Source organism: Cynocephalus volans, chromosome 17, assembly GCF_027409185.1.
Source record: "Cynocephalus volans isolate mCynVol1 chromosome 17, mCynVol1.pri, whole genome shotgun sequence".
Taxonomy (NCBI): domain Eukaryota; kingdom Metazoa; phylum Chordata; class Mammalia; order Dermoptera; family Cynocephalidae; genus Cynocephalus; species Cynocephalus volans.
Window position 1 is genome coordinate 37,775,756 of NC_084476.1, and position 12,815 is coordinate 37,788,570.

Consider the following 12,815-nt stretch of genomic DNA (forward strand, 5'->3'; position numbering starts at 1 on the left):
TAAAATAATCAGCAGTTCACCACCCGCACCTTAGACATTTAGGACTGCATCTGTCCCTTATGTTGTGGGAAAGTACATGGAAAGGGAGGAAGCCCCTGGGATCTTATGTTCTAGGGTATGATGTTCTCCTAGTTCCTGCAAATGATTAGATTGGACTGTTACACAGCATCTAGAAATTGTTAATGTTACTAGTAACTCCAATGTGCGTTATCTAGCAAGGGAGATGTCTACAGACAGGCTTTGTCCTAAAGTTTCCACTGAGAAGGGTGTGGTCGAGTCCCCAGTCACCTAGAGGGGTGAGGAGGTCACTGGGGTGCTCAGGCATCCCTCCTCTCCTGGGGTGGATCTGGAGGGAGTCAGACCACACGTGCTCCAGAACTCACGTGCTTCACTCTTCCCACGCAGTTAGTTTTTTACTCCAGGCGCAGACCTGCTTCCTTCCTGCTGTGTTCTGCCCTCTGGGAGTTAAGGGAGTGGATACAAGAGACAAAGTCCTTCATGTGCTTGGCTTTGGGGTACCTGGAGTCAGCTTCCAAAGAAGCTGAGCTGCTCAAAAGTCCTCGAGGGTATGGTTTAGTGGGCTTTGTTCCCTAAAGAGAGTGACCCTCTGGGACTAGAATGATGACTGCGGCATGTGAAGTCTTGCTAGTTTTAGGCAAGTTGTGAAGCCCTTTAAGCCCCGGCATGTCTGCACCTGCATGACTTCTGTGCCCTGCGATGCCTTACCATTTCCTGGCCACCATCTTTTTCTGTGGTCAGCTTTCCTGGGCAGTGGCGAGGCCTGAGTAAGGGACTGCCACCGAGGCACACTGACGAAGTCCAGCAAGAAAGACAGCAAGGACTTCCCTCTTCCATCCGTGCTTCAAAGTGCTTAGGCCCTCCTGTCCTTAGGTTTGAGGACAGCATGATGATGACAGTCATAGAAATGGTGGGAGGGGCTACTTTGGTGACTTCTAATTTACCCAGTGCTCTGGTCCCCTAGGGGTGTTCTGCCTCAGTCCCCCAGCCAAGAATCAATGGAGCCGACCTCCACCCTGGTTCCGCCATGACCCCAGTCCCTCCTGCGGGCCCCTCTGCCTGGCTCCTTGTCACTTGCTGTCAGCCTCCTGCGAATGCCTCCAGCAACCCGAGTTCTAGTCTGCAGTGCAGAGGGACCCGAGGCAGACATGGAGAGCTGTGCAGCCTCGGAGAGTCTCTCCCTCCCAGAAAGAAGCTCCTGACACCTCGCCTTGTTCACGAGCCAAAGGCTGTTACAGCACAGGTGCTTTCTCGAGTTTGACCTGAATTCTACAAATGCTGGGTGACGCAGGCTAGGAAGCCAAAAAAGGGACATCCCCCACAGCCGGGTTTTTTCTTTTAATGAAGCCTGACATTCTATTCTGGGAGTCGCGCTCATTTGTGTGAGGGGAAGGTTGTCCTGGGAAGGCGGTATGAATAAATCATAAAGCGCTTTACAAGTCAGCATCAGCTCTGAACACGAGGGCTCAGGAAGATGCGAGGGCCCGGTTCTCACCACCCCGGAGAATTAATTTATTTGCAGTCAGGGCTGTTTCTGAGACTCTGCAAAGGGGAGCCCACATTCATGACTGTGGGGGAAAGGCATAGATTAACTAGTGTGGATTGAATTGGGTCAGCACAAATGTGTACATGGGTTAGGGCTGCAGTCATTCATTTAATAATTCCCAATATCGCCCAGGAAGAGGAATCAAAGCTCTTGAATTTAGAGCCTAAATACCAGTCCCCAATGTATACAATTTGGGTTATACTCCACCTGCTATTCCAGGGGGCTTGGCTCCTTTATTTCACTTGCTGCCTTGGATTCTGTTCTCTCCGGGACTAGGAGGCTGCCCGCAATGAACTCCCACTGAGCAGGGAGCAGGACAGAGAAGCAGGGCCACGTTGTGCCGTGAGCACAGATCTTGAAACAACAGCCCGGGTTTGCCTCCCACCTCCTGCACTCAATAGCTCCTGACGGTGGCAAGTGACTCAGCCTCTCTGAGCCTCAGTTTTGTCATCTGTGAAATGAGCGTAACAATGTTCTCCGTACCGGATTGCAATGTGGGTTAAGTGAGAATTCAGACAAGCCACCTGGTACATAAGGCGAGTGCACAATGGGGGGATGTGGGAGGAGGGGTGGGCATCCCGGTTTGTCATCTTGCCTCCCCATCACAGTGTAATTCGTGGTGTCCCACATGGTGTTCTGTTAGAAGTCTTAAAGGACAAGGGACAGAGTAGACCATGAAGTCAGTTTCAGACATGGTGTAGGACATATCACAGTTTAGTCTGCTCTGCAGCCACATAAATGCCACTTTTCTCCCCCTTTTAGTTTTCAATATAGAAACTAAACACAATGATAAACTGTGAACACCACCCCAGGAAGAAACCTATGACAGTCATGAGATTGGGCCTCTCTAGGGTCTGTGCCTCTGCTCGGAAGGGCCATTATAACCTGGACAGGGTGGATGCACATGTGAGCACGCATGCATGCACACACACACACACACACACACACACACACACACACACACACACAGTGCTGCTGCTGGGTGAGCAGTTACACTTAGTTCCCATCCTCCACTCTCTCTGACCCTTTCTGGAATCTTCCCAGACTGTCAGTGCTAGTTTCAGCAAGTCTTGCAAACAGCTCAGCTACACCGGGCTGTCTCCCTGGACACTGTGTGGGTAGTGGAATCACCATAGCAACGTGGCCCCTGTGGGCACAGAGCTGCCTATAAGGATGGGGCTGGGTGTGGGCCAGAGCCCCAGTGCCAGGGGGATGGGAGTGCCCGCTTGCAGCTGAGAAGCTGGCCTGGCTCAGGAACCCCAGCCCCTCTCGGCCCAGGGAGCGAGCTAGGCAGGTGGGGAAGAGCAAGGTGCTGGTCTTCCTTATGGAATCTTAGGCAGGAACCCCAGCTCGAGCATAGGAGGGATAAGAAGGGTCTCTGCAGAGAGGATGAGGAGGCCCCAGGCGGACCTTAGTTCCCATTCCCAGGGGTAGAGGTCATCAGCAGTTTCACATTAACTCCGCCCGCCTGTGCTCTCATGGAACTCAGTCCTATCAGCTGTGATTTACCAAGGGCCAGCTTCTGCCAGGTGCAGCCTCTGCTTCAAATCCGCACGACCACCAGACAAGGCAACGTTCACCATCCCAACCCCTCAGGAGAGGAAACCAACAGTGCTGTACGTCGCTGGCAGGGCTGAAGTTTGAGACTAGCTCTGTTGGATTACAAAAATGTCTGGGATTCTTTTTTTTTTTTTTTAAGAAATTGTTTAATTTTTTGTTAGCTGGCTTATACCAGGAAAAACAGGTCAACGAAGTTCTTAGGGATCTGGTAAACATATATCTGAACCAAAATTTTTGCCCATTAAGATTTTTTTAATTGAGAGAAAATTCATATACCATAAAATTCACCTTTTAAGGCATACAATTCAGTGGTTTTAGTATATTAATTCATTTTCAATGCATCCTCTGAGTACAACAGAGTGTACAGCACAGAAGAGGGAGGCTCTGCAGTCTGACTGCTTGTATTCAAATCCCAGCTCCACTAATTCCTAGCTGTGTGACTTGAAGTTATTTAACATCTCTGAACCTTAGTTTACTCTTCTGTAAAATGAGAATAATAGAGCTGTAAGGATTAAATGAGACCATGTACGTAAAGCACTTAAGGCCTGCCATATAGTTTGATTGAATAACTGTTAGCTGTTATCATTATGAATGAATGAATGGATCATGTTTGGATCATTGTGTTCACCTCTGGATACCACTAGGAGACACTGATAAAGCAAAGTAAACTTGGGGTGAAGAAGAGGGCAGAAAAAGGGGCTGGGGCTAGTTGCTCTGGTATAGATATATCCATGGTGACTTCTGGCCTTCTGTGGCCTTGCTCTGCTAGAACAGGTTGAGGACAGACTTGGGGCCTGCCTAAGTCAAAGCCAAGCTGATGTGTGCCTCTGCCACTGTGAGAGCTGAAAGAGGCCTCAGAACAGGCCATGAGGGAGATAAAATTGCTCAGATGGAACCTCCGATGACACTCTGGCCATGAGTCCCCATCATTGGACTCTGGTGTAAGAATCCAGTTTAGCCCAGGGCTGCTCTGATGGCAGCTTAGAGGAGCGTGGCTCAGGTTTAGATCTCTACTTGCTGACAATCCCGACTCCTTTATTTTTTTACTTAAAAAGAAATATATATACATATATATATATAATACATTATGTACTGCTCAATGAATTTTCACAAACTGAACTCAACTGTGAATCCAGGACCCATATCAAGAACATTGCCAGCATCCCAGAAGCTGTTCCTATCCCCTTGCAGTTACTATCTGTGCCCCCCCAAAGGGGAGCCAGCACCATCCTGACTTCTATCTGTGCAGACCGTGCAGCTCAGCGTGCCCATCCATCACCTGAGGGGCTGGATAAAAGGCAGATTCTGGCTCCGCAGGGCCAGGGTGGGCCTGAGAGGCTGCATTTCTAACACACTCCCAGAGGGGGCTGATGCTGCATCTCAGACCACTCACAGTAGCAAGGATAAAATTAATGCCCGATGCTTTATTTTTGTGTTTGTCTCTTGGAGACTGGTCATGTAAGAGAAATGAAAGCAACAGAAACCCAGTCCCCTGAGGCCCAGCTCTGGGAGGAAGGGGACTCCTGGGCTGGAAGACATGGGGATGGCCTTCACCCTTGAACCTCAGAAGCAGAGCAGTCCTGTCACAGCTGGTGGGGTTGGGTTTGGGTCCTGAGGTGTGATTTCAGCCTCTGCACCCTGCTCACAAGGGGTGTGTGTGCTCAGGATGGGCAGTGGCGAGGTAGGGGACACCCAGGCACTGGATTGGAGAACATGACACCTTCTTCCCACCCTCCTGGAGATGCTGAGATTTTCTAACTCTAACTAAAAAGGTAAAGGCCACCCAGGAACACCTACTTGGCCTCCCAGTAAATTCAAGTCCAGTCAGAAATAGTGATATGTCTTCAGTTAAAAGACCATAAATGTCTATTTTTTTATTTTTATTTTTTGCTTGGGGATTTCTTTTTGAGGCAGCTGAGAGGTAAAACAATGGAATAATGTGGGTTTGGAAGCTGTTTCGGCATGTGATTCCATGCTCTCGTGGCTGGCTGTGGTAAAGTGCTTTGTGATTGCAGAAGGCTGGGCCAGGGGACACCCACAGGGATTGATGGTGGTCTTGCCTGGCAGGTTCAGACCAGGTGAGGGAGGTGGCCACTGACAGGGCCTGCTTTAGCCATCTGGAGTCCTGGATGGGGTGCAGATCGCCTCTTGACAGCAGTGGCCTCCCCACCCCCATCTCCTCTGTCCCTGCCACCCAGATCCTTCCATTGGGAAGGCCTTCCAGAGGAAGGGGCCAAGGGGGGCCCGAGGGACTCCACAGACTCTCCAGCAAATGGGCAGGTGCCGCCCTCCCTTCCCACATACCCTCACATGGGCCTCCACTCGTGTTCTCACAATTCATTCACTCACATGAGAATGTTTCCCAGGTACAGAGCTGGACCATACGGATCACTGCCCTCAGGGAGCTGGCAGTGTAGAACAGATGATGTAAATAAACAGATAACCCCCATTCACTGTGTTGTATACCCTGATAGAAACAGGCCTAGGGAACAGGGTAAGGGCCAGGAACGGAGGGACAAATCAGGGGAGACTTAAAATAGGGGACCTCTACAAGTGAGCTCCAGTTACTTCTAGGAGTCCTAAAAGATGCCTATTCCTTGCCCACAAACTTCATAGCAACTGCAGTCACCATGGAACAGCCACCCAATCCTCCCACTCCTGCCCCAAGACCCATTCTTCCACATCTGCTTACAGAGCTGCATGGAAGCACACTCAGCCCCCTCCCCAACACAGACCCACACCCCCTCCTGCCTCCATCCATCTTGAGAATGTTGTGCTTTCAGAAAGCTCCCCAACCTCCAGTCCTGAGGCACTTGCTGGGGTCGTGGGGGAAGAGGAAGAAAGGCCTCTTCCTTCACTCTGTGTTGGTCTGTTGCCTGAGCCAGGGCTGCCAAGTGCAGTTGTATGCTTGTGCACTGCACACGGAAGCTGGCATCAAGGGCAAGTGGGAGCTGAATTTCAGCCTGTGATCTGCTCTCTGAGCCAAGTTCTTCAGCTGTGAGGGCCTTGAGGAGAGAGATCTTTCAAAAATGGGCCAGCGGGGGTACGACTCAGAAAGTCCTCCTCCCAGAGGGGGCACCTTTCTTTGATTTGTCCCAAGGCTCCTAAGATTTACCATTGGCCCTGACTTGGGTCCCAAAATACCCTTGCTTGTGCCTGGAATTTTCTGTGGCCTCTGAATCATTTCCCCAGAACAGCTTTGCTGTACTCTAAACTCCATAGCAGATTTTCTATGCAGACCTTTCTTGAAGGACCCTAAGCACAGACAAGGTCTTTTGGAGCTGTTTTAGAGGGTGCTGTTCAGAGGCTCATTGCCTCTGGACACATGTGAGATCTCCCTCCCACCCCCCACCCCAGGAAGACAAGGCAGGCCCTGGGGTCCCCTCACGTTAAAACCCCTGGGGGCTACACATTAAAACGCCTCCCCCACCTCACATATAGTGGTGGTCTGGGGCTTGCTCTTGGACAGCCTGGGGTTTCCTTTGCTTCCTTCTCACTATTGACTGTCTGGGGTGAGCAGTCAGAATGAAATAAAAGCCCCTTTCTAGAACCTTTTGGACAGTGGAAAGGCAGCTTGCCCCCAGAGTCCAGCCAGGCGTGGGGGCTTCTCCTCCATCTGACTTCCCAGCCCGGGGCCCACAAGTATCTGTGGTGACAACGAGGCCCAGAACACAGCAGCCCCCGTCATCTGTTGGAAGAGACCTGAAAGCAGAGGCTGTGTCCATTTTCCCACTGATCCTCAAAAGAGCAATGAAAGCCTTCATTCTGCCAGGCATGCCTCTGTAAAATCAACTGAGCAAGCAGCCGGGCTGAATTGTTCTGGGCATGGATTTTTCTTTCTGTTTAAAGATCTGCTCTTTTTTTTTTTTTTTTCTTTTTTCATCACTGAGACTGACATGGGCATTGCCTGCCTGCCTAAAGTTCTTCTCCCCACATCGATATATATGTTCAAGGCAGTTTACAGAGGGGGCTGAGTATTTTATCACCAAGGGGAGAAAAGGAAAGACGTTAACATCAGAAGAGTAGATACATTTAAGACTTTGGAAGAAAAAGTGAAGTAGCTGTTTGTCTGGTGTTGATGAATCAGTACAGAAGGCAACATATATATTGAAGTCAACATATTGGAAAACAGAATCATTAGAGGCCCTCAGAAACTTCTAGTTGATTTGGCCTCCTAGAGCCACACAGAAGGAAGGCTCCTGGGATGTCATCTAATGAAGCCCCCCTCTGTGTAGGAAGTGCCCCTATGGCATCCTGACACGGGGTCCCTATAGCTTTGCTTGAAGATGTGGAATGACAAGGAGCTCATTACCAACCAGACAGCATATTTCATTCGGGTGGAAGGGCACTGAGCCCATGAACTCAGCCTCTTTTGCTATCAAACACAGTTCCTCTGTCAGCCTCGACTTGCACATTTCTGCTGACAAAGAGTTCATAACCTCCTAAGCTGGCCCTTCCAGCCTGATTACCCCCTCTGTGTGGGCTCCAGAGATTTAAAGGTGGGCAAAGCAGGCTCTGCCTCCCACTAGCTCCATCTTGTGGGCAAGGCAGACAGGGAGTCAGGCAGACGTCATCTCAGTGTGACCAGCACAGCAGAAACATGCATGAGGAGGAGGCAGCCACGACCTCCCTGCGAGGTCTGGGTGGACTTCTCAGAAGAGGCGGCCCATGAGTTTGGATTTCAGAGGACAAATGAGAATTTGTGAAGGAGACAGAGTGAGAAATGGCATTCTGGAAGGAGGCAATAGCTCGTGCCAGCCCACAGCATGAGCCAGCATGTGTGAGGGGAGAGTTATGCAGTGTGGCATTGCTTGGGGAGTGGCAGAAGAGGTGTGGAGTGGTGGGGGCCACACTCTGCTAGGAATTTGGAGAGCTCTGTGGGGCAATGAAGGGTTTAAATCTGAGAGACTTGCTTAGATTGCGCTGGAGAGCAGCCTCTCTGGGGAGTGTAGGATGGAAGAGCAGAAGTGAGGGGAACGGCCGGTAGACAAGCTGGGGGCTCCTGCAGTGGTCCTGTGAGCAGTGACAGGAACACATGGGTGAAAATCAGACGTTGATTAAGGACCTCAGTACTTTACAGGCCTTCCTTCATCTAATCCTCGCAACCACTCTATGAAGTCATAGGCATGATTGTTAACCCCATTTCATAGATGAGGACATCAAGGCTTAAAGAGGTTATGTGACCTGCCCAGGTTCACACAGGTAGTAAGTGACGAAGCCAGGACTTGAGCCCAGGGCAGGCTGACTCTAGAGCCCCTGCTCGAAGGACTAACCTAGCAGGCCTGGTATAGGATGGCACCATGGGACCGGAGAGGAGATGTGCTAACAGGAGACATGGGAGTGAGATGGGGCATCAGGCACAGCCCTGGCAGAAAACAGAACCCACCCCAATAGGTCCACATGAAGAGACTCCACTGAAGGAACTATCTATAGACGTGCAGGTGGGGTTAAGGAAACAAACATGGGAAGTTGAGGCACCCAGAGACTAGCAGCACAGGCAGCCCTCACCACACCCAGGCCTGAAAGGGCAAAGGGAAGAAAAGATGTTTTCTGAGCCCAGAAAAAGCCAAGGCCATATGAAGAGACCCAGCTACTGCCAGAGATTCAGCACAAAGCAGGTGACAGCAGGGAACACATACCTCATCCTCTTTCTCCGGGCACCCTCCAATCTCCTGATGGTACCTTCCAGATCCAGCCAGAAACTAGAGGGCACAGGAGCCCAGGGGACATGACCATAGTGCCCCAGTACTCAGCACAAGGAGGTGCAGAGAATGGGTCTGGGACAGGTGAGGCAGAAGGAGATGGTCTGAGGGTGGGAGGAGTCCAGGAGGACTCCCAGGTCCCTAACTTGGGTGACAGGCAGATGGTGGGACCACTCCTTGAGTAAAGGAAGAAATGGAGCAGCTCAGGAAAAGAGCCAAGGGGTTCAGCTTTGCCTGTGGATTGCAAAGGTTTTATGGGACACCTAACTGTCACCTAGGTCTCTGGTGACATTGGCATATGCAGGTCTGGAGCTCAGAAGAGAGATATGAACTGGGAAAGAGCTAAGGGGGGTTTCAGCACCAGGAAAGTGATTGAAGCCTGAAAGTGGGGATGACAATCCAGAAGAACCCTTAAATGGCAGAGAGGGTTCAGTCCTGGAGTCCTGAGCCCATTTCCATCTTACAGACACAGGGAGCAGTGGAGCAGAGAAATAACACATCCCTACTGCAGAGGCCTCGCCCAGTGGTGACCCTGGGCAGAGCCAGCTTGGGGTGGGCGGCTCTGCTGAAGGGGTCCCACTGTCCTGCTCTCACTAGTCTTTCCTCTGCTATTGGTTAGTCATTGTCTAAACAGCTGTCTCCGCATGGGATGTGAACACCCCAGGGAGCATGCATGATGATCCAGTGGATCCCAGTGATCCCCGAGGGTCATCTTGTGGACAGAATATGGCACAACTTTTATTTATTTTTGTGTTTTTGTGTAGAAAAAAAATCTAAAGAAATTAAGCTGCACTAATATTGAACACTAGGACTGATGCTGGCAACCTGGCTCAGTGAGTGTGCATGGTGGTCCTGTGCAGGAACTCTCCTGAGGACAGAGTGGGTGGCCAGTCCACTACGCCAGATGGTGATGGGGCATTGTCAAGGGGCCCTAAGACAATCCTCAGGTCCAATGATTCAGTAGATTCACAGGACTCAGCATACAGTCTTATTCATAGCTATGATTTATTACAGCAAAAGGATACAAAGCAAAATCAGCAAAGGGAAAAAGCAGAGGGGGTGAGGTCCAGGGAAGGCCAGGCACAAGCTTCCAACAGTCCTCTCCCAGTGGAGTCACACAAGCAACAAATAGTGACAACAAGTGTGAAATGCAGTCTAGGGAAGCACAGCAGAGACTCGGTGCCCAGGGTCTTTACTGGGGGCATTACAGAGTCACCCCCTGCCTTCTACCTATCAAAATTCCAAACCTCCAAAAGGAAAGCGGGTGTTCAGCACAAACCACGTTGTTTCCACAAGCGGTTCAGGCACAGTGGGGCCACTCATCATTTGAGAGAATTGTGGGAATCCTCCCAAAACCCAAGTTCCCAGACACAGCCAAGGGCCAAACTTACGATCAGGCCTTTCTGAGAATAACCATCTCATGCCTTCTACCTCAACTCTTTCAGCCATCTCTTGCTATCAGTTTATGGCAATATATTGCAGTTTCCAGATGCCATGTTTACATTATTGACTTTCAACTAATTTAACTATATTATGTTATTGAGTCTTAATGAATTTAGCCCTCATAAATTAGACAAGCCTGAAAATGATTGCTTCAAAGAAAACATAAGTCAAAACAAATATTAATACTAAGCACATTGGAGTGACAGATCTCCTGCAAAGAAGAGGTCTTTGTCAGCCACATGATAGGGTAAAAGTTAAGGATATTCCTTTATTATTTTTCATCCTTTTAAAAATGTCCATGTTCTCCCCACAAATTTGTATAATAAATACGTTCAATGAAAATAAATAAATATATTTCAAACACTTAAGCAAAAAAAAAATAAAAGATCACATTTAAAATTGTTTTTTCTGGTAGGAAACCATGATCAAAAACTCATGTAGACCATGGGTCTTAACAGTCATGTCAACAAATCAGCTTGAAAAGTGTGCAGAAATCTCCCAGGAGAGTGTTCTGAGGCTGGCCAGCTCCTCCCCCGAGTGTGTCCTTGCCCTTTGACCGCTGGCTCCTGGGCACAGATGAGCCTGATTTGGATGCAGATTCGACCTGAGGAGGAGGCAGTAGGACATGGGGGAGAGAGGGCTGGACCAGGACGAGGCATGGAGTTCCAGTCTCAGCTCCGGAGCTGTGCAGTGTGGTTGAGGGAAATGTCTCAAACACTCCGGGCCTTAATTTCTTCATCTGTAAGGTGATTCCTTCACTCAACTGACAGCTCTAAAAAATCACACTGATTTTTGCTGCTGCTGTTGTTTACTCTGATTATTATATACTTTGCCTGTGGCCTAATAATACCTGTTGATTGAACAGATGAACAAGTGAACAAGTGAATGAATGAATGAATTAATGAATGAGATGATCTGTAAGGTCCCACGCACCTCTAACATGGTGGAGAGTGTACGATGGTCATTAGATAGGCTCAGGTTTAAATTCCACATGATTGGCTCTTCCACTACCCTGTTCTGTTTACTTTTCTTGCATCCTTGTGTTATAAGAATGTGACCATCCTATGCCCTCTCTAAAGCACTATGGGTCATTCTTGCCTTTCTGATTTCCCCCTTGTTTTTGAAATGAAAAAGAAAAGGAAGCAGAGGGCTCAGTCCCCACTCATACCATTGGCAACGTTCACACCTCACCTGTCTGTGTATCTGAGCAATCGCTGTAATGCTGTCATCCTTCCCCTGATTTAGGGGTCAGCCTTGCTATTTACTCAGCCGGTTCCCATCTTCACAAATAAAATGGAAAGGGGAAATGTCCTGCCTCTGAAAAGCTGGAGAGCCAAGTTGTTAGAAAGGCAGGAGCAGAATGACTTTGTGAAGGGACTGGGCTGGGAGTGTTTCTGGAAACGTCCTAACATGCTGGTGGCAGCTCAGGGCTAGAAGGAGCTTGCCAAGCAAACTTGCTATGCCCAATACCTCCAGACACAGGGGGCCTGATCTGTCCGCTGAAGCCTGGCCATCTCTCTTTTTCTCTTGCAACGTCCACCTTTCTACTGTGGTCAGCAGAGGCGGGTTGGGACCTCTCAAAGAGGGAGAGCAGGGGAAAGACCAGAGCCTAGAACCGCCGTTCACGAAGCATGAGGCTTTTTTGTGCCAGTGAGTGGGAGGCCTGAGAACTCGGTGCACAGCATAGGGCTGGGCCATGACGGGGGCCCAAGCTGGAGACCTGCAAGTCTCCTGGTTATTGGAGGGTGTCCAAGCCAGCCCCTACAGGTGGAGAGTAGGCACCCTGGAGCCCCCAAGGCTTCACAGGTCACCACCTGTCCCAGCCTGCAGGGATCCAAGTTTGTAGACTCCTATCAGAGCTGGCTGTTCCCATCTGCTATCAGCCCAGGGCTGGGGATAAGGGCACACTTTGGTCTGATGAGACCAAAGTGAGAGCCAGACAGGGCCCTAGTCCTGAGCAGGGACCCCAGGCCCAAGTGTGGGCTCAGTGGCCAGGCTGGCCTGATGCTGAAAAACTGGACAACAAAGGTTACACTGTGCTGTCATAGCCAAGCGTCTTGACCATGGGGGGAGATGGCTGGGCAGCAGGAGGAAGAAAGGGAGGAAGGGAAGGCCAGAGGGCTGGCTCATCACCTTCTTAGTGACCCCCCAGCAGTCCTGAGGGCATTTCGCTCCTCTCTCTGTGCCTGGCTCCCTCGGGGCTGTGGACCCATCAAAGGCAGGATGCGAATCTCCTGCTCCTCTGTTCCCAGTGCCCTGGGTCTGGCAAGCAGCTGATTGAACTGAACGCCTATAAAATTGGAATTTGACCAAAGGACTGTAGATGCTGGTGAAACTCAACAATACCCCACCATCTAGATCCCCTGGCTGGGGTGGTCTCATCCTGACAGGTCCGTCCACAGGAGGGATGTTAACCTCTGTTTTCTCGTGGCCTCTAGGTCAGGACCTGGATTCTCACCGTGGGCTACACAACAGCCTTTGGAGCAATGTTTGCAAAGACCTGGAGGGTCCATGCCATCTTCAAAAACGTGAAAATGAAGAAGAAG

The 12,815-nt window shown here is 50.1% G+C and overlaps 1 protein-coding gene across 1 annotated transcript in view; it reads left to right on the forward strand.

Annotated features, from left to right (window-relative positions):
* The window catches only part of GABBR2 (gamma-aminobutyric acid type B receptor subunit 2), a 378,270-nt gene that overhangs the window by 299,280 nt on the left and 66,175 nt on the right, over positions 1-12,815 (forward strand). The window contains exon 12 of the mRNA XM_063082450.1: positions 12,708-12,815. Coding sequence (XP_062938520.1) covers positions 12,708-12,815 — 108 coding nt within the window. The remainder of the gene's footprint in view (positions 1-12,707) is intronic.